Here is a 22,825-nt window from a genome sequence, read left to right as displayed (position 1 = left end):
AGGCCATTTATCTACTTCCCCAGAGCCAGATGAACTTGTGGATACCATTTTTAAATATCTGTGTCCAGTATGAAGGAACGCTAACTAGCGTCAGCACAATGACTGGAAGTCTATGGGTATCTGATAGCATGTTAGTAGATACCCATAGACTTCCAGCCATTGTGGGACCCAAGGAATTAAACAAAATTACCCTTACCATAGTTCAATAGCAACTTTTTAATCAGTGGTGTAAAGTTACTTAAGTAAAAATACTTTAAAGTACTGAAGTAGTTTTTTGGGGTCTGTACTTTACTATTTATATTTTCCAACTTTTACTTCACTACATTCTTAAAGAAAATATTGTACTTTTTACCCAATACATTTTCCCTGACACCCAAAATAACTTGTTTCATGTTGAATGCTTAGCAGAACAGGACAATGGTCCAATTCAAGCACTTATCAAGAGGTCATCCTACTTCTTCTGATCTGACGGACTCACTAAACACATGCTTATTTTGTAAACAATGTCAGAGTGTTGGAGTGTGCCCCTGGCTATCCGTAAATTAAAACAAGAAAAATGGTGTCGCCTGGTTTGCTTAATATGTTCAATTTGAAATGATTAATTCTTTCACGTTTGATATTTAAGTATGTTTAAGAAATTACATTTACTTTTGATACTGAAGTATATTTAAAAACCAAGTATTTTTACTCAAGTAGTATTTTACTGGGTGACTTTCACTTGAGTCATTTTCTATTAAGGTATTTTTACTCAAGTATGACAATGGTACTTTTTCCACAACTGTTTTTAATGCACTTTTACATTTCTAACTCAGTAATGGTGAACTACCAACAATCTGTTTCATGGAACTGCAGTCACTCATGTACTGTAGTCACGCATGTACTGTATACTGGAACCATAAATTCATGAAACTTTCACTGAAAAAAAACAACCTGTTTTAACCAATATCAGCAACACACAGGAAAAAAAATATCACACAGAAATAGGTGTTAATTCAAATTGTACCAGATTGTCAAGCTATGAATAGAGAAGTCACATGTTGTGTTTATCTATCCCACAGAGCACACATTCATGCCCCTTGGTCCACCAGAAGGAACTAGCTAATATATCAGACTGGGAAAAAAAACATTAAATATATTAGACATATCCACACACACACAAGGATGCAAAGGGCACATGATGTTACTAAACACGTGCCTTCCAAAGCTCATCAGTAATAGAAAAAGTGTTGCACTACTATAAGTAAGGCTACTTTCACTGTGAAGGTACAGTAACAGCTGAGCAAACACAAACATCTTCCTCTGCAGTGCAAACTATCAAGCAGTCTGTCTTAATAATGCCTGTTCCATTACTTTGAACTTTGTACTCAGGACAAAGTACAGTTATTCAGTCACAGTCATGGGGGCAGCAGTTAGCCTAGCGGTTAAGAGTGTAGGACCTGTAACCAAAACGTCACTGGTTCAAATCCCAGGGCAGACTATGTGAAAAACATCTGTCCATGTGACCTTGAGCAAGTCATTTAACCCTCATTGTTCCTGTAAGTCACTCTGGATAATGTAAATATCCATTCCATTGGAAAGCAGATAGTTAGGTGGCACAAGAACACACATGCTTATTTTTTATAGAATTTTTGGATCAGGGCATAAAACATGGACGAGTGGAGGGGAACTGCAATGCTTGTAAAACAAAAACCAGCAAGAGCATTTGCCCCATAGAGGATTTTGCAGTTGCCATAAGACACCTTGGACAGGAAGACACTGGTAATCTTCAGAAAGCTGTTAGAAGTGACCTGGCAGTTTAAAACACAGACAAGGCGTGACAGACAAAGTGAGAAACCTCAGTTCTGCAGACAAAAACATCACTAATCCCATAACGTGAAAAAGAGACCACTAGAGCCCTTAAATCCACTCATCTGTGGAAGTCAATGTGCATTCAGCTACAAAGCATGTTCCTTGAGTTCCCGGTATCACAGCGTGTTTATTTATAGATGTTCTTCTTTCTCGGTTGTATAAACAAACTATGCATGCATGCAAGTAGCTAAGCCTTTACAGCGAGCTATTTCAGTGCGGATATGACCAAATAAGGAACACAAACAAGGTGGTTGGAAGAAACTAGTAGACATGTTGGATGGAGTGTGAAACAATGTTTTGGCAACATCTCTATAGGGGTAATATTTTTGGTGCAGTCTCGCTAGTTGGTGTAGCAGCTAGTTAACAAAAGGAGGCATGATGGACACCTCTCCCCTCAGGATGTTGGCTGTCTAGCACTATTGTTTCAAGGCAGAAAGCTCCAATGGCAATTCTCCTGGCAGAAAAAGAGAAGTCCTTCCTCCAAAGGGTTCAAAGGCTCTTGTTGGTACAGTTTAAGCTTCTCATGACAATTATGTTATCAATATGGCTTTGACCATTATAACCACTCAAATAGCAACAGTATAGCACGAGTACGGCATATCTTCAACGTATGTATATTCCAGCTTCATTTGATATCCCATCACCACTTGTGTCCAAAAGCTTGTGTTTTGAAGGTTGTTGTATGCAAGCAGGTGCAGGTTACCCTCCTCAACCCTGCAAAAAAAAAAAAAAAAAGTCCCTTAGGCGTAGATCTGCCCAGGGCGCGTGTTGTCCCCAAGCCGGTCCTGGCTGGGCTGGTGCTTGGTGTCGTTGGACTTCACGGCGCTGGCATAATCATAGATCCCTACCTCCAGGTTCTTAGCCTTCAGGGCTGCAGTATGCAGTTTCTCCAGAAAGTCAGGCATACCTATGAGTGAGGAGGGCAAAAGCTGATGACCAGGATAACATACAACCACAGGGCAAATCACACTCATGGCAGTGGAGACTGCAGACCTCAATTACCTACTTTTTTCCTTTTAAAGGGTTTGATTGAATACTCTAACCCAAGGTGACTCTCCATCCAGATAAAAGTAAATCAGACCAAGAAGCAAAGCAGTGAGCTACAATACCAGCAGATCAAGTTGTGGATCATGCTGAAGAATCAGCCAATAACTGTAGCCCAGCTACCGCAGGCAACAACCCCCCAAAAATATCCCTCTCCATTGAGTTAGGTCAATATAATAGTTTTGCATAGTCAGTGGCTGCATTTGATGGAAAGATCACTGTGAATTGATGGTTCCTTTCGTGCCCTACTGCCCTTCAGTGAAGCACTTCTGCTGTGTCGCTTCAAAGAAATATCTGACTATGTAAGGACAGTACGCACATTTACTATGAACAGATGGCTGTCCTTTTGAATAAGGAAGGCTGTTCCTGTAAAATCCCATATCTTTTGTTTGATATTCTAACAATTACTACATCCAGTTTACACTTGGGGATAATCATTAAGCTCAGTGAAGAGAAACCAGGAGTATGAGGACTCACCACTGGACACCATCCAGCTCACACAGTAGCGGGGAAAGGCGGTCTGAGGGTCGTCGCTGTAGGTCAGAAGGTAGTTAAAGCCATTCTGTGGGTCAGGACGACATGACAAGGTCAGATACTGTAATCTAACATGCACACAACAAGCATAGAACAAAAAGCATACGTCACTATAGGGTAAGATTATCTGTTGTCTTGTGATAGCCTCTGTATTCACCTCATCAAAGGACTTGTGAGGGCAAATGACCATCTTGGACTGGTATGAGTGGACTCTGACATAGTCCTGAGTTTCTGGGACTCCAGGATGCTGAACTGCTCTAAATGACACAAAGAAAAGGGAGAAAAAGGGAGAAGAGGGAGAGTAAAAAAAATAAAAAAATATAAATAAGATTCCAAGCATCTGAGTGGGGAAAAAAAGTGATACAAAATTACCTCACATTTGTATTTAAATATAACTATTTTACATGAAGTCAACCCTCACCTGGAGATCAGGACCATCAGATTATTCTCCACATCAACATTGTAGCGACGCACATAAACATAGTCCCTCGAGTACATGGGATACTGTGGGAAGATAATCCAACAAATCAAAAATACAATATAAAATGTAGGATACAACTACATGTTGCCATCTGTGACCTACGACACAGCCCTTAAATCAGGGAAACATTGCTTCTGCTTCATAAAATACTGCAGCAGTTCCCAAGCTACGAGTCATGACCCCATGTGGGGTCGCCTGATATGTAAATGCATTCACGGGAGAATTTCCAAAGAATTTCTGAAAAATTCTGAAAAAATCCTGTCAAAAGTTTGGACACACCTACTCATTCAAGGGTTTTTCTTTATGTGTACTATTTTCTACATTGTAGAATAATAGTGAAGATATCAAAACTAGGAAATAACACATGGAATCATGTAGTAACCAAAAAAGTAGTTTTGATTCAAAAATATATTTGATTGGTCTATTTGAGATTCTTCAAAGTAGCCACCCTTTGCCTTGATGACAGCTTAGCACAGTCTTGGCATTCTCTCAACCAGCTTCATGAGGTAGTCACCTGGAATGCATTTCAATTAACAGGTGTGCCTTGTTAATAGTACATTTTTGGAATTTCTTTCCTTTTTAATGCATTTGAGCCACGCAGTTGTGTTGTGACAAAGTAGGGGTGGTAGGGATGGTCTAACCAAATAGGGCAAGTCCATATTATAGCAAGAACAGCTCAAATAAGCAAAGAAAAACGACATTCCATCATTACTTTAAGACATGGTCAGTCATTCCAGAAAATTTCAAGAACTTTGAAAGTTTTCAAGTGCAGTCGCAAAAACCAAGCGCTATGATGAAACTGGCTCTCATGAGGACCGCCACAGGAAAGGAAGACCCAGAATAACATCTGCAGAGTGAAGGAAAAGTAGCCAACAAGTGCTCAGCATATGTGGGAACTGAGCATTAATGCCATGTTCAAAACAACTGGGAACGGTCATCTAACTCGGAAATCCAACTCGCAAACTTGGGCCTCTTTCTAGAGCTCTGACCTAAAGATCACTGACGTCATGATTTGACCTCGTATTTTTCAAAGCTCCCAGTTGTCTTGAAAGCACCATAAAACTCCTGGTAGCCTACCCTTCACAAGCTCATATCTGTGTGAAACTGGATTCAGTGCTCTCTTTTGCATTAAAATCAAATATCAATCCAGGTTGGATGTGACAGCAGAGATGACGTGAGCACTGTCAACCACCTCCCTGACTTTGAGAAGCTCAGGTGCGACATGCATCAAGCCACACCCATCTCATTAGTGGTGGTGAGATAATGTCAGACTATGTCTCCTAATTTGCTATTGACTGTAATAGCCCCACATAAAAAAATATATGATGGTAAGTTGACAGTACAAATCAGAAATACTGTTAGAATGTTTTCAATTGACTGCCATAGCCCCAAATAAAAAGTAAACATTGGCTGTTAATTACATTTATTTTACTTTGGTGGAGAACACAAGACTTTCTAGATATCAAAATGGGGTCGTGGGACAAAATAGTTCGGGAACTCCTGCAATACTGTCTGCTTGCAAGTATCTGTAATAATCAAATTGAGAGCATCATGAGCAAGGCAAGAACATGAAGCACTCACAACAGTCAACAAATGTTACTTTGTAACATCAGAGAGAAACCACTGAGGCATATCATAAGTGCATGACTTTGATGATAAGCATGAGTTCTGCATTTTTAGTGTGCGAGTTGGCAGGGGAAACTTACAGGGAAACGTGTGGCCCAGTGCACAACCTCTGAGCCTGTGTTGACGTCCCAGTCCACCACCTCCAGCTTGAGAACCAGAGCATCCCACGTCTTCCTGTACTCCGTGTCCAACTGGGGCAAAGGGCAGAGCATGAGACAAGAGAGGAGCAGAGGCGTAATATAGCACGTACATACAACACCTAGAGCTACATACTTGCACAAAAACCTTACACTCCACCAAGTGCAGTTGGGTAAGTAGACAACAACAAGAGCTAAATAGGGACATAGACACTCAAGAGGAGCGTATGAACATACAGGGAATCTGGTGCTGAATCCACATACAAGTCACACCACACATTTTTCTACAGGTTCATTAAAAGCACTAAGTTTCCTCTTGCACACAAATGTGTTTTTTTTGCTGCATTAAATTAATTAAGCAATTTAGACAGTTAGCATAAAGGAAACTAGCTTAGTACCTGGACATTGAAGAACTGTCGGGGGGTGACGTCGTTATAAGAACCCAAAACTGAAAAGAGGAGGGAAAGGGGTCTTAATGATGACACCAGGGATGTCCGACAAAAGAAAAATCTTCGACCATGGTCTACCATTGTTCTTTCGAACAATCGGTTGGTCAATTTTTAAAACGTGTATTTTCCCATATATAGACACATCCTATGTGTTTTAATCAAATCAACTACACTGCAGTCGGAAAGTATTCAGACCACTTGACTTTTCCCACATTTTGTTACTTTACAGGCTTATTCTAAAATTAAAGTTGTTTTTTCCACCCTCATCAATCTACATACAATAGCCAATAATGACAAAGCAAAAACAGGCTTTGAAATTTTTGCAAATGTAGAAAAAAATACTAAATTGAAAATATCACATTTACATTAGTATTCAGACCCTTTACTCAGTAGTTTGTTGAAGCACCTTTGGCAGCGACTACAGCCTTGAGTCTTCTTGGGTATGACGCTACAAGCTTGGCACTCCTGTATTTGAGGAGTGTCCCATTCTTCTCTGCAGATCCTCTCAAGCGCTGTCAGGTTGGATGGGGAGTGTCGCTGCACATCTATTTTTAGGTCTCTCGATCGGGTTCAAGTCTGGGCTCTGGCTGGGCCACTCAAGGACATTCAGTGACTTGTCCCGAAGCCACTCCTGCATTGTCTTGGTGGTTGCTTAGGGTCGTTGTCCTGTTGGAATGTGAACCTTTGCCCCAGTCCGAGGTCCTGAGCACTCTGGAGCAGTTTTTCATCAAGGATCTCTGTACTTTGCTCCGTTCATCTTTGTCTTGATCCTGACTAGTGCCCCAGTCCCTGCCGCTGAAAAACATCCCCACAGCATGATGCTGCCACCACCATGCTTCACCGTAGGGATGGTGCCAGGTTTCCTCCAGACGTGATGCTTGGCATTCAGGCCAAAGAGTTGAATCTTGGTTTCATCAGACCAGAGAATATTGTTTCTCATGGAGTCCTTTAGGTGCCTTTTGGCAAACTCCAAGCGGCTGTCATGTGCCTTTTACTGAGCTTGATTGGTGGAGTGCTGCAGAGATGGGAGAATATTCCAGAAGGACAACCATCTCCACAGAGGAAATCTGGAGCTCTGTCAGAGTGACAATCAGGTTCTTGGTCACCTCCCTGACAAAGGCCCTTCTCCTCCGATTGCAGTTTAGCCGGGCGGCCAGCTCTAGGATAAGTCTTGGTGGTTACAAACTTCTTCCATTTTAGAAAGATGGAGCCCACTGTTCTTGGGGACCTTCAATGCTGCAGAAATGTTTTGGTACCCTTCCCCAGATCCTGTCTCGGACCTCTACGAACAATTCCTTTGACTTCATGGCTTGGTTTTTTCTCTGGCACGTACTTTTAACTGTAGGACCTTATATAAACAGGTGTTTGTCTTTCCAAATCATGTCCAATCAATTAAGTTATTTTACTGAAATCCCTAATTTGTTTAGTTAAAACATTCCCTATTCCCTCAACCCTTGCTCTCTTTCCATGACACATGTATGCATTGCATGCACGAGACCAATAGGGCCTGACCTACAGCATATCATAATCACATCAATGAATTGGTTACAGCAAATTCTGAACACTAGGTTAAAGAAGACTGGAGGTATTGCTCGCCTGAGGTAGAATACCTCATGATAAGCTGTAGACCACACTATCTATATTATTCGTAGCCATCTATTCACCACCACAACCCGATGCTGGCACTAAGACCACACTCAACGAGCTGTATAAGGCCATAAGCAAACAAGAAAATGCTCATCCAGAAGCGGCACTATTAGTGGTTGGGAACTTTAATGCAGGCAAACTTAAATTAATTTTACCTAATTTCAACCAGCATGCCACATATGAAAAAAACAAAATAAATAACTCTAGACCACCTTTCCTCCACACACAGACAAAGCTCTCCCTCGCCCACCATTTGGCAAATCTGACCATAATTCTATCCTCCTGATTCCGGCTTACAAGCAAAAACTAAAGCAGGAAGTACCAGTGACTCGCTCAATACGGAAGTGGTCAGATGACGCGGATGCTACGGGACTGTTTTGCTAGCACAGCCTGGAATATGTTCCGGGATTCATCCAATGGCATTAAGGAGTACACCACCTCAGTCACCGACTTCATCAATAAGAGCATCGACGATGACGTCCCCACAGTGACCGTACGTACAGTTCCCAACCAGAAGCCATGGACTACAGGCAACATCCTCAACGAGCTATAGGCTAGAGCTGAAGCTTTCAATGAGCGGGACACTAATCCTGATGCTTATAAGAAATCCCGCCATACCCTCTTACGAACCATCAAATAGAAAAAGCGTCAATACAGGATTAAGATTGAATCCTACTACACCGGCTACACAAAACTATTACGGACTAAAAAGGGAATCCCAGCCACGAGCTGCTCAGCGACACGAGCCTACCAGATGAGCCAAATGCCTTTTATGCTCGCTTCGAGATAAACAACACTGATGCATGCATGAGAGCACCAGCTGTTCATGACAACTGTGTGATCACGCTCTCTGTAGCTGATCTGAGCAAGACCTTAAAACAGGTCAACATTCACAAAGCCGCTGGGGCAGACGGATTACCAGGACATGTACTCAGAGCATGCGTGGACCAACTGGCAAGTGTCTTCACTGACATGTTCAACCTCTATGACCAAATTTGTAATACTTACATAAACAGACCACCATAGTTCCTGTGACCAAGAAAGCGAAGGTAACCTGCTTAAATGATTACCGCCCATAGCACTCAAGTCAGTAGCTATGAAGTGCTTTGAAAGGCTGGTCATGCCTCACAACACCATCATGCCAGAAACCCTAGACCCACTCCAATTCGCATACTGCCCTAACAGATCCACAGATGACTCCATCTCAATCGCACTCCACACTGCCCTTTCTCACCTGGACAAAAGGAACACCTATGTGAGAATGCTGTTCATTGACTACAGCTCAGCTTTCAACACCATAGCACCAATAAAGCTCATTGCTAAAAGAAGGACCCTGGAACTAAACACCTCCCTCTACAACTGAATACTGGACTTCCTGACGGGCCACCCCCCCAGGTGGTAAGGGTAGGCAACAACACATCTGCCACACTGATCCTCAACACTGGGGCCCCTCACGGGTGTGTGCTTAGTCCCCTCCTGTACTCCCTGTTCACCCACACCTGCATGGCCAAACACGACTCCAACACCATGATTAAGTTTGCTGAGGAAACAACAGTGGTAGGCCTGATCACTGAGGGGGAAACCTATAGGGAGGAGGTCAGAGACCTGGCAGTGTGCCAGGACAACAACCTCTCCCTCAATGTGGGGAAGACAAAGGAGCTGATCGTGGACTACAAGAAAAGGAGGGCCGAACAGGCCCCCATTAACATCAACGGGGCTGCAGTGGAGCAGGTTGAGAGCTTCCAGTTCCTTGGTGTCCACATCCCCAACAAACTATCATGGTCAAATACACCAAGACAGTCGTGAAGAAGGCACGACAACACCTTTTCCCCCCCCAGGAGACTGAAAAGATTTGTCATGGGTCCTCAAAAAGTTACATTGCTGCACCATCGAGAGGATCCTGACCGGTTGCATCACCGCCTGGTATGGCAACTGCTCAGCATCTGATCGTAAGGCGCTACAGAGGGTAGTGTGTACGGCCCAGTACATCACTGGCGCCAAGCTTCCTGACATCCAGGACCTATATACTAGGCGGTGTCAGAGGAAGGCCCCAAAAAATGTCAAATACTCCAGGTCACCCAAGTCCTAGACTGTTCTCTCTACTACCGCAAGGCAAGCGGTACCGGAATGCCAAGTTTAGGACCAAAAGGCTCCTTAACAGCTTCTACCGCCAAGCCATAAGACTGCTGAACAATTAACCCACCCGGACTATTTAAATTGAACCCCCTCCCTCTTTGTTTTTAACACTGCTTCTACTCGCTGTTTATTATCTATGCATAGTCAGTTTACCCCTACCTACATGTACAAATAACCTTGACTAACCTGTACCCCCACACATTGACTCGGTACTGGTACCCCCTGTATATAGCCTCGTTATTGTTACAGTGGGGAGAACAAGTATTTGATACACTGCCGATTTTGCAGGGTTTCCTACTTACAAAGCATGTAGAGGTCTGTAATTTTTATCATAGGTACACTTCAACTGAGAGACACAAAAACAAAAATCCAGAAAATCACATTGTATGATTTTTAAGTAATTAATTTGCATTTTATTGCATGACATAAGTATTTGATCACCTACCAACCAGTAAGAATTACGGCTCTCACAGACCTGTTAGTTTTTCTTTAAGAAGCCCTCCTGTTCTCCACTCATTACCTGTATTAACTGCACCTGTTTGAACTCGTTACCTGTATAAAAGACACCTGTCCACACACTCAATCAAACAGACTCCAGCCTCTCCACAATGGCCAAGACCAGAGAGCTGTGTATGGACATCAGGGACATTGTAGACCTGCACAAGGCTGGGATGGGCTACAGGACAATAGGCAAGCAGCTTGGTGAGAAGGTAACAACTGTTGGCGCAATTATTAGAAAATGGAAGAAGTTCAAGATGATGGTCAATCACCCTCGGTCTGGGGCTCCATGCAAGATCTAACCTCGTGGGGAATCAATGATCATGAGGAAGGTGAGGGATCAGCCCAGAACTACACTGCAGGACCTGGTCAATGACCTGAAGAGAGCTGGGACCACAGTCTCAAAGAAAACCATTAGTAACACACTACGCCGTCATGGATTGAAATCCTGCAGCGCACGCAAGGTCCCCCTGCTCAAGCCAGCGCATGTCCAGGCCTGTCTGAAGATGGGAGAAGGTCATGTGGTCTGATGAGACAAAAATAGAGCTTTTTGGTCTAAACTCCACTCACCGTGTTTGGAGGAAGAAGGATGAGTACAACCCCAAGAACACCATCCCAACCGTGAAGCATGGAGGTGGAAACATCATTCTTTGGGGATGCTTTTCTGCAAAGGGGACAGGACGACTGCACCGTATTGAGGGGAGGATGGATGGGGCCATGTATCACGAGATCTTGGCCATCAACCTACTTTCCTCAGTAAGAGCATTGAAGATGGGTCGTGGCTGGGTCTTCCAGCATGACAACGACCCGAAACACACAGCCAGGGCAACTAAGGAGTGGCTCCGTAAGAAGCATCTCAAGGTCTTCGAGTGGCCTAGCCAGTCTCCAGACCTGAACCCAATAGAAAATCTTTGGAGGGAGCTGAAAGTCTGTATAGACCAGCGACAGCCCCGAAACCTGAGAATGTCTGTACGGAGGAGTGGGCCAAAATCCCTGCTGCAGTGTGTGCAAACCTGGTCAAGAACTACAGGAAACGTATGATCTCTGTAATTGCAAACAAAGGTTTCTGTACCAAATATTAAGTTATGCTTTTCTGATGTATCAAATACTTATGTCATGCAATAAAATGCAAATTAATTACTTAAAAATCATACAATGTGATTTTCTGGATTTTTGTTTTAGATTCTGTCTCTCACAGTTGAAGTGTACCTATGATAAAAAATTACAGACCTCTACATGCTTTGTAAGTAGGAAAACCTGCAAAATCGGCAGTGTATCAAATACTTCTTCTCCCCACTGTATGTACATTTATTGTGTTACTTTGACTAGATTTTTTAAAACTTTAGGTCGTAAATATTTTCTTAACCAACAATGCAGTTTAAGAAACAGAGTTAAGGACTTGTAAGTAAGCATTTCATGGTAAGGTGGTGCCTGTTGTATTCGGCACATGTGACAAATAAAATTATTTGATTTGATTTGTAACAGCAAAATGGATGCAGATGACGTGACAAACTCGAAATAAGGGAATTTTTACTGGTTGCTCAGGAGGTAAAAGGGGAAATCAGGTGTGGAATAAAATTGACTAGCTGAGGAAAATACTGGAGATTAAGAAAAAGAAGGTAAGGAGCAAGCGCTGTTTGCCAAACAGGTGCTGTTAGATTACAATATAATTTCTCTGACCATTTGGAACAATGTAAACACTAAATAAATAAGCGTACCAGAGAGTCTGTTGTAATGTATGTTTTTAAATCCTTTATTACAGCAAAGACTAAGAAGTTGCATTCATTTGTGAATACAACTTCCGAAATGGAACGGCTTAGGCCTATTTATTGTTTGAATAATTAGCGTAATGTCGCTTTGTTATTTTAAAACAAATGCTTGACTGCATTTCAAATCATGAATGACTTGTATGATATGCGATGACATGAACGAAAAAAGACTGATACAGTAGCCTATAAAAGTATTGAAATATGCCTAAGTTACAGTATTAAGACTAAACAGGATGTGCTCTTCGGCATACAGCTCAATGGTGATTATACAAGGCTGCTATACTAAACCTACCAATGATAGCGACATTACTTATTATAATGATCAAAGGAAAAAGGGGGGTTATTATTAACAACATTTCTGACAATTTGGAACAGCGTAAACACTAAATCAATTATAAATAATACCAGAGGCTGGTCTAACAAAAAAAAAGTGTAAAGCCTTCATTACAGCATAGCAAAGATGAAAAACTGACGAATTTGTGAAGTTGCTTGTCCAACATGTGGTTGTGTGAGGCTTGGTGCTCACGGAATCAGTAGGCTACTCATTCCAGGGTTATAATAATAATAATAATAATTCTATATTGTGGAATAATAGTGAAGACATCAAAACAATGAAATAACACATGGAATCATGTAGTAACCAAAACAAGTAAAAAAATAAAAAATAAAAATATTTTATTTTCTTCAAAGTAGCCACCCTTTGCCTTGATGACAGCTTTGCACACTCTTGGCATTCTCTCAACCAGCTTAATGAGGTAGTCACATGGAATGCATTTCAATAAACAGGTGCGCCTTGTTAAAATACATTTGTGGAATTTCTTCCCTTCTTAATGCGTTTGAGCCAATCAGTTGTGTTGTGGCAAGGTAGGGGTGGTTTACAGAAGACAGCCCTATTTGGTAAAAGACAAAGTCCATATTATGGCAAGAACAGCTCAAATAAGCAAAGAGAAACAACAATCCATCATTACTTTAAGACATGGTCAGTCAATCTATAAAATTTCAAGAACTTTGAAAGTTTCTTCAAGTGCAGATGCAAAAACCATCAGCGCTATGATGAAACTGGCTCTCATGATGACCGCCACAGGAAAGGAAGACCCAGAGTTAACTCTGCTGAAGAGGATAAGTTCACTAGAGTTAACTGCACCTCAGATTGCATCCCAAATAAATGCTTCAGAGTTCAAGTAGCAAACATCTCAACATCAACTGTTCAGAGGAGACTGAATGAATCAGGCTTTCATGGTCAAATTGCTGCAAAGAAACCACTACTAAAGGACACCAAGAAGAAGAGACCTGCTTGGGCCAAGAAACCCGAGTAATGGATATGAGACCGGGGAAAATGAGTCAAAATTTGAGATTTCTGCTTCCAACCGCCATGTTTCTGTGAGACGCAGAGTAGGTGAATGGTGTGGTTCCCACCGTGAAGCATGGAGGTAGTGTAATGGTGCTTTGCTGGTGACACTGTCAGTGATAATAAATAAAAAAATTCAAGGCACACTTAACCAGCATGGCTACCTCAGCATTCTGGAGGAAAAAGGGGGATGCTTGCAAGCCGAAGAACACCATCCCAACCATGAAGCACGGGGGTGGCAGCATCATGTTGTGCAAATCAATCCCAGAACAACAGCAAAGAACCTTGTGAAGATGCTGGAGGAAACAGGTACAAAAGTATCTATATTCACAGTAAAAAGAGTCCTATAGCGACATAACCTGAAAGGCCGCTCAGCAAGGAAGAAGCCACTGCTCCAAAACCGCCATAAAAAAGCCAGACTATGGTTTGCAACTGCAGATGGGGACAAAGATTGTACTTTTTGGAGAAATGTCCTCTGTTCTGATGAAACAAAAATAGAACCGTTTGGCCATAATGACCATCGTTATTTTTGGAGGACAACGGTGTCGCTTGCAAGCCGAAGAACACTATCCCAACCGTGAAGCACGGGGGTGGCAGCATCATGTTGTGGCGGTGCTTTGCTGCAGGAGGGACTGGTGCACTTCACAAAATAGATGGCATCATGAGGTAGGAAAATGTGGATATATTGAAGCAACATCTCAAGACATCAGTCAGGAAGTTAAAGCTTGGTCGCAAATGGGTCTTCCAAATGGACAATGACCCCAAGCATACTTCCAAAGTTGTGGCAAAATGGCTTAAGGACAACAAATCCAAGGTATTGGAGTGGCCATCACAAAGCCCTGACCTCAATCCTATAGAAAATTTGTGGGCAGAACTGTAAAAGCACGTGTGAGCAAGGAGGCCTACAAACCTGATTCAGTTACACCAGCTCTGTCAGAAGGAATGGGCCAAAATTCACCCAACTTATTGTGGGAAGCTTGTGGAAGGCTACACGAAACATTTGACCCACGTTAAACAATTTAAAGGCAATGCTACCAAATACTATTTGAGTGTATGTAAACTTCTGACCCACTGGGAATGTGATGAAAGAAATAAAAGCTGAAATAAATAATTCTCTCTACTATTATTCTGACATTTCACATTCTTAAAATAAAGTGGTGATCCTAATTGGCCTAAAACAGGGAATTTTTTATTGGATTAAATGTCAGGAATTGTGAAAAACTGAGTTTAAATGTATTTGGCTAAGGTGTATGTAAACTTCCGACTTCAACTGTATATATGCGCTCATCTCAGTGAACTAATCCACTGCTGCGCCCTAGACTAAAAGCCAATTCATGCTTGACACGAAAATGTGGTAGGAGGCTCCTTATCGAGGGTGTGATGCAATTGCAGAGCCTCCAGAGGCATGCAGAGGCGAAATCGAGCTCCGTACCACATCGCCATGCACCTCCCTGATTTTGGGCGGTATATCCTGTAGAAAACAAAATCTCACTTCCTTGACAACAGCTCTACACTGCTCCACAACACACAAGAATTATGAATGCCCTGACTTCTGCTGAGCCCATATGACCGTAAAGGCTGCATGACCAATGCAGACATCGGATTGACCATGCGCCCAGATGCACAATGCACTTCTCTCTCCAGAATGCGCTCTGCCGCATATTTGTGCACATAATTTTTTCATAACTTCATTGTGAATTGTTGTGTTTGACTGTTTGTGTTTATCAATTCGCCATTACATATCACCAGTAGTACATTTTAGAGGTCGACCGATTATGATATTTCAACGCCGATACCGATTATTGGAGGACCAAAAAAAGCCGATACCGATTGATCGGCTGATTTTTTCAAATGTATTTGTAATAATGACAATTACAACAATACTGAATCAACACTTATTTTAACTTAATATAATACATCAATAAAATCAATTTAGCCTCAAATAAATAATGAAACATGTTCCATTTGGTTTAAATAATGCAAAAACAAATTGTTGGAGTAGAAAGTAAAAGTGCAATATGTGCCATGTAAGAAAGCTAACGTTTAAGTTCCTTGCTCAGAACATGAGATCATATGAAAGCTGGTGGTTCCTTTTAACATGAGTCTTCAATATTCCCAGGTAAGAAGTTTTAGGTTGTAGTTATTATAGGAATTATAGGACTATTTCTCTCTATACGATTTGTATTTCATATACCTTTGACTATTGGATGTTCTTATAGGCACTTTAGTACTGCCAGTGTAACAGTATAGCTTCCGTCCCTCTCCTCGCTCCTACCTGGGCTCGAACCAGGAACACATCGACAACAGCCACCTTCGAAGCAGTGTTACCCATGCAGAGCAAGGGGAACAACTACTCCAAGTCTCAGAGCGAGTGACGTTTGAAACGCTATTAGCGCGCACCTCGCTAACTAGCTAGCCATTTCACATCAGTTACACCAGCCTAATCTCGGGAGTTGATAGGCTTGAAGTCATAAACAGTGCAATGCTTCATTGCGAATAGCTGCTGGCAAAACGCACAAAATTGCTGTTTGAATGAATGCTTACGAGCCTGCTGGTGCCTACCATCGCTCAGTCAGACTGTTCTATCAAATCATAGACTTAATTATAACATAATAACACAGAAATTTTATTTATTTTTATTTTTATTTCACCTTTATTTAACCAGGTAGGCTAGTTGAGAACAAGTTCTCATTTGCAACTGCGACCTGGCCAAGATAAAGCATAGCAGTGTGAACAGACAACACAGAGTTACACATGGAGTAAACAATAAACAAGTCAGTAACATGGTAGAAAAAAAGAGAATCTATATACAATGTGTGCAAAAGGCATGAGGTAGGCAATAAATCGAATAATTACAATTTAGCAGATTAACACTGGAGTGATAAATCATCAGATGATCATGTGCAAGAAGAGATACTGGTGTGCAAAAGAGCAGAAAAGTAAATAAATAAAAGCAGTATGGTGGGTGAGGTAGGTAAATTGGGTGGGTAGTTTACAGATGGACTATGTACAGCTGCAGCGATCGGTTAGCTGCTCGGATAGCAGATTTTTAAAGTTGTTGAGGGAGATAAAAGTCTCCAACTTCAGAGATTTTTGCAATTCGTTCCAGTCGCAGGCAGCAGAGAACTGGAAGGAAAGGCGTCCAAATGAGGTTTTAGCTTTAGGGATGATCAGTGAGATACACCTGCTGGAGCGCGTGCTGCGGGTGGGTGTAGCCATCATGACCAGTGAACTGAGATAAGGCGGCACTTTACCTAGCATAGCCTTGTAGATGACCTGGAGCCAGTGGGTACGAGCCTTAGGTCATTAATATGGTCAAATCCGGAAACTATCATCTCGAAAACAAAACATTTATTCTTTCAGTGAAATATGGAACCGTTCCGTATTTTATCTAACGGGTGGCATCCATAAGTCTAAATATTCCTGTTACATTGTACAACCTTCAATGTTACGTCATAATAAAATTCTGCCAAATTAGTTCGCAACGAGCCAGGCGGCACAAACTGTTGCATATACCCTGACTCTGCGTGCAATGAACGCAAGAGAAGTGACACAATTTCACCTGGTTAATATTGCCTGCTAACCTGGATTTCTTTTAGCTAAATATGCAGGTTTAAAAATATATACTTCTGTGTATTGGTTTTAAGACAGGCATTGATGTTTATGGTTAGGTACAGTCGTGCAACGATTGTGCTTTTTTCGCAAATGCGCTTTTGTTAAATCATCCCCCGTTTGGCGAGTTGGCTGTCTTTGTTAGGAAGAAATAGTCTTCACACAGTTCACAAAGAGCCAGACGGCCCAAACTGCTGCATATACCCTGAATCTGTTGCAAGAGATGTGACAAAGAAATTCATGTTAGCAGGCAATATTAACTAAATATGCAGGTTTAAAAATATATACTTGTGTATTGATTTTAAGAAAGGCATTGATGTTTATGGTTAGGTACATGTTGGCGCAACGACAGTCCTTTTTCGCAAATGCGCACCGCATCGATTATATGCAGCACAGGACACGCTAGATAAACTAGTAATATCATCAACCATGTGTAGTTAAACTAGTGATTATGATTGATTGATTGTTTTTTAAGTTTAATGCTTGCTAGCAACTTACCTTGGCTCCTTACTGCATTCGCGTAACAGGCAGGCTCCTCGTGGAGTGCAATGAGAGGCAGGTGGTTAGAGCGTTGGACTAGTTAACCGTAAGGTTGCAAGATTGAATCCCCGAGCTGACGAGGTAAAAATCTGTCGTTATGCCCCTGAACAAGGCAGGTAACCCACCGTTCCTAGGCCATCATTGAAAATAAGAATGTGTTCTTAACTGACTTGCCTAGTTAAATAAAGGTATAAAAATATATATATATAAAAAAAATAATAATCGGCGTCCAAATGAAAACTTGAAATTTGCCCTAATTAAATCGGCCATTCCGATTAATCGGTCGACCTCTAGTACATTTACCGATTGGAAATTCCTATCATTTCCAATCTACAATGTTTGTTTCTTTGGCTACGGTCATTTCTGTTAATACATTCAATATTATTATTCCCGTCTTCCCGTTATCATTGTCGGAGTGGACATTGTTTTCAGAGTGCACAACCTATGCTACACTTGTAAGAAAGAGCTTTTGGTTTATTTCATTCCATTTACAAGTTCTGTCAATTTAGTAATTTTCTTTTGTTTAGTGCGCTCCTGCCAATGTTGAGTTAGGATGCGCATGCTTACAAGTAGGCCTATAGGCTACCTGGCCTGTGCTTAAATGTAGGCATATAGAATGTGCCCATTTTGGGATTGGATACTATTTCTGAATGGCTTAATGCACCACCACTAATAACCTGTGGAGCTTCTCAAAGTAATGTTTTCTTCACCTCAAACAGCAAGCAAATTAAGTCTGTTTTTACATTAGAGAATTACAATAGAGAATTACAATAGTTCCTCAATGTATTTGAAAATTCTTTCCAGCTCTCTCCCTTTCGATAACCACTCAGCGTGAAAGGGGAAAAATGTCATGCTCTGATTCAGTGGAAACGTCATAAAATCGCCCTACCTGACTACTTCTTACCATTGCTCTTATATTCTATAAGAAGAACAGGAGCTCAAGCAGTAGAAATGTTGAGGTGCCAGTACTGAGCTCCTGCCCAAGTCAAGCACTGCTTCTTATTCCTTGCGCAAATAGCCTACAGCTGTGTGTCCCGAGCTCACTGGTGCAGGAAACTGAGTGCACAGAATATTTTATACAATGTTGGAAGTTCACTAGTACAAGCTTCTGCTGGACCCAAGTTAATAGTTGATACAATGTTTCAAGTTCGTTGCAGACAGGTCATGTGTAGCCAATGTGATTTATAGGATATTTATTTTTAAATCAGGATATATTCTATCTGCAGCCTGCAATGTTTTAATTTCTTGGCTTTATGTAGGCTTTTTTAAAACAGTTGGCAATATATGTTACTTTTTAGGCTTGTTTCATTTCCATTTGGATAGAATTTTGATGAACCACATATTAGAGATATGAAGACGTTATTATAAATTACATTCCACGAAAATGTGCATATGAAAACCATAACTGGCATGCAGATCGGTAGAAATGGTAAGATAAATTGGCATTCCACATGAGAAAGGTTGCAGACTCCTCGTTTTGCCTATTACCGGCAACTTCAGGAGAGTAATTTCAGAATCTGCACAAGCCAGCAGGAGGAGAATAGTTTGGTCAGGTTGTTTTTTTTCTCTTTTTCTTCTGGTTATCTAGATCTCTGGCTCCCTCGAGGCATGTCTTATTTAAATCAGACGAGTTTCAGTCAACAAAGATGATATAAATTTTTTTCGGTCAACAAGGATATCTTTTTTTTGTCGGGGACAGCCCTAGTGCCATCCCCACGCCCTCCACAGTTCACTCAGACAGGTGTCTTGTACACCATTAGTTTTTGCTACTGCTCGACTATAGAAATCTTGGACAACCAACAGCCTATCGACCAAACAATCGACCAGTCAACTAAATGGGGTCAGCCCTTGATTAAACTCAGACATGTAGATGATCATGACAAAAAGAGAAAATGAAAAAGAGTGCAAATCTACATCAAAGGGTTGATGAAACGATGAAAAACCATATACCGTAATTTCTGGACTATTAAGCGCACCTGAATATAAGCCGCACCCACTGAATTTTAAAAAAAAGATGTATTTTGTACATAAATAAGCCGCACATGTCTATAAGCCGCAGGTGCCTACCGGTACATTGAAACAAATGAACTTTACACAGCCTTTAAACGAAACACGGCTTGTAACAAAAATAAATAGGCTTTTAAACGAAACACGGCTTGTAACAAAAATAAATAGGCTTTAACGAAACACGGCTTGTAACAAAAATAAAAAAAATAGCAGTAAACAGTAGCCTACCAAGAAAGTCATTGGTCACTATCTTCCTCCTGTGCACTGAAACCACTGAAGTCATCTCCTTCGGTGTCGGAGTTGAATAGCCTCAGAATTGCTTCATCCGATGTTGGATCGTTTTCATTGTCGCTCTCGTCACTTTCATCCGGAGGCAAATTCCCCGCTGAGCTCATGCTGCCCTCTTCAACACGCAGCAGTCCAGCCTTTCGAAACCCGTTGATGATAGTGCATTTTTTGACAATGCTCCACGCTGTCAGGACCCACTGGCAGACTTGACCATAAGTTGCTCTTCGCATGCGGCCCGTTTTAGTGAAGGATTTCTCCCCACTTGTAATCCAAGCCTCCAACTGGACACGGAGCGCCACCTTAAATGCACGATTTACACTGATGTCGAGTGGCTGCAAATACTTTGTTGTGCCCCCAGGAATCACAGCTGGAATTGAGTTTGTCCTCTTGATGGCTTCTTTCACAGAATCTGTTATGTGGGCCCTCATGCTGTCCAACACGAGCAATGCCTTGTTCTTGTGAAAGAATCCTCCCGGTCGCTTGCCGTAACACTCCGTATGCCATTCATGCATTAGGCCTTCCGTCATCCATCCTTTGTTGACTTTCACAACAATTCCTCTCTGGAATTTTTCTTTTGGCATCGTCATGCGTTTGAAAATCAACATCGGTGGAAGCTTTACTCCCGATGCCGTGCAGCTCAGAACACAGGTGAAGTGCGTTTTTTCATGCCCAGTTGTTTTCAGCGTGACGGATGATTCGCCTTTCCTGTTGACAGTCCGAGTGAGAGGCAGGTCAAACGTCAGAGGAACCTCATCCATATTTATGATGTCGTGCGGGCCGATGGAATGCTCCGCTATCTTTGCATCAGTGAATTTGCGGAAGTTTGAAACTTTTTCCTCGTAGTCGGGAGGGAGCTGCTGACAGACTCGTCCGTACCCTGATGGACAGGCCTTTACGTCTCATAAATCTTAGACACCACGATGGTCCACCTCTAAAATCCTCAAACTTCATTGCGGTGGCGATTGTTTTGGCTTTCAGTCGGATCTGCACAGTTGAAACACCTCGGCCGTCTGCTCTCTGTGTGTTGACCCAGTCTTCAAGCTAATTTTCTAGTTCGGGCCATCTGCTTTTCTTCCCTCTGAAAGCTTTTGTTGTCTTTTTGCACTGAGTCAGTTCCTCACGCTGCTGTTTCCAACGTCTTATCATCGACTCATTAAGGCCAAGCTCCCGTGCAGCAGCTCTATTTCCTTTTCCAACAGCCAGATCGATCGCCTTCAACTTGAAAGCTGCATCATATGCATTTCTCTGTGTCTTTGTCATGATGAGGGTGACAAAATGACTACCGTAATCAGAATGATGGGAAGTTTGAGCGCGCTCGATTTACGTCACACTATGTGACGGTGCTCAGTTTTTTGGCGGCATGAATCTTGTGAAAGCGGTAAAAATCCATAAATTAGCCGCGTCATTGTATAAGCTGCGAGGTTCAAAGCGTGGGAAAAAGTAGCGGCTTATAGTCCGGAATTACGGTAGTCACAAAGGAAAGGTTTACTGCATGTTCTGGGTGTCAAAGATTTGTGACAATGCAGGCTTACCTCTGTATTCACACAAGTGGCTTCCCTCAATTGGCCGCCTCCACACTTTGAAATTCTTCTTCTCCATGACAAGTTCCCAGCCTGTCTCCACCTGCCCTTCAGCCTTCTCTGAGGATGCACTCAGATTCTTCACTGACTCCAAAGCTTGGAGCTCTAGTCCACACCTTTGGAAGTGAGCAGAGTTAGAGTTCTTACCATAACAAGCGACATGTACTGGTGTTGCTGTATATACAGGTTCTAAACACTCAACATGCAAAGCATACTGCCTGCTTTCACATTAAAGGACAAGGTTGAAATAAAGGTAGTCCTAACATTCCACGCCTGCATTATGTAAACAATTGGGCAAATAATAACAGTGTACAATTATATGCACAACAATATGTTTCTCATTTAGAGTTGGAAGTAACAGCGTGTCGCTACCTGTGTAGTTCTTCATCTCGGACCTTCTCGTCCTCCCACAGGAAGACACCGGCCAGTGCAGCCACAAGCTTCCCCGTGGAAGCGTGCTTGCTCTGGAGTCGACGCCATATGCTTCCTACCAGGGTCCACCTAGTTCGCTCTGAGTATAGGTTTGCGTTAAGCCCTCCAATCTGATAGGCGCGTCGAAGCCTCTGGCCTGTCACAAAGCTACAATGGTTGGCAAAAAATGATAGCAAGTCTTGCTTCTTATTGTCAGACGCCACTTTTTTACTGGTGCCCACCCCCGATCTCTGGAGCCATGATAACAACAGGCCCATGCGTCTTCTCATCCATGTCGTGGTTTCGGATTTGCCATTGCTCTTGCCAATCCCCTGTCTCACTGTATTACTGCTTTGAAACCTAACAGCACATACACTGATTACACATAATTTTATAAGCTGCCGTGGTGTAGACTGAAACATTCTGCTGATTGTGCAAGAGTAAGTTCGACCACTAGAAGTGACAGCTAATTAAAGCAAGTGCACGCCTATTAGTTAACTTTCCTATCACGCGCGATATCTGTGGTGTATTTGTAACATTTGTTACCAACAATGTCAATTGTAACGCTGTCAGTATTGATGGGAAATTAACTAACTACGAATCATTTATATAACATAAGCAAACACTGCCAAAGATGCAGATTACTCTAACGTTAGGTGGTTATGTTGTTAGCTTAAAGGCCTAAGAGATGACAAAGTATAAAACCAAGTCTCAAACTGTATTTGACATTAGCTTGTTAGCTAAGCTACGCAATTCAAGAGCACGAGACAAGCACCAGCTAACGTACCACCATTGAACCGATGGTATTTGAGTGACAGCAGGCACAATGTACAGTTTATGAATAGTCGTATAAACTACTATTGTTTTTAA

General features: G+C 42.0%; 1 protein-coding gene across 1 annotated transcript; it reads right to left on the bottom strand.

Moving 5' to 3' along the window:
* Positions 1-764: 764 nt before the first annotated feature.
* LOC139543902 (stAR-related lipid transfer protein 7, mitochondrial-like) lies at positions 765-22,514 on the bottom strand. The gene is made up of 8 exons (XM_071350420.1): positions 21,917-22,514; positions 21,497-21,660; positions 6,069-6,118; positions 5,614-5,724; positions 3,848-3,930; positions 3,584-3,683; positions 3,370-3,454; positions 765-2,755 (listed from the first exon to the last, which is right to left on the bottom strand). The coding sequence occupies exons 1-8, from the start codon at positions 22,375-22,377 to the stop codon at positions 2,589-2,591; spliced, it is 1,221 nt and encodes a 406-aa protein (XP_071206521.1). The 5' UTR covers positions 22,378-22,514; the 3' UTR covers positions 765-2,588.
* Between the last annotated feature and the right edge of the window lie 311 nt (positions 22,515-22,825).

This window comes from Salvelinus alpinus, chromosome 18 (assembly GCF_045679555.1).
Source record: "Salvelinus alpinus chromosome 18, SLU_Salpinus.1, whole genome shotgun sequence".
Classification (NCBI taxonomy): domain Eukaryota; kingdom Metazoa; phylum Chordata; class Actinopteri; order Salmoniformes; family Salmonidae; genus Salvelinus; species Salvelinus alpinus.
This window is presented reverse-complemented; position numbering and strand designations above follow the sequence as displayed.

What these genes read in the sequence shown, in the direction of transcription:
- LOC139543902 (XM_071350420.1), bottom strand. Translation starts at nt 22,377, where the DNA reads ATGTTTCAGTCTACACCACGGCAGCTTATAAAATTATGTGTAATCAGT. An exon ending in CCACTTGTGTGAATACAGAG is followed by an intron (nt 6,119 to 21,496) that starts GTAAGCCTGCAT and finishes TCCTCTTTTCAG; the next exon opens with TTTTGGGTTCTTATAACGAC. An exon ending in GACAGTTCTTCAATGTCCAG is followed by an intron (nt 5,725 to 6,068) that starts GTACTAAGCTAG and finishes CCTTTGCCCCAG; the next exon opens with TTGGACACGGAGTACAGGAA.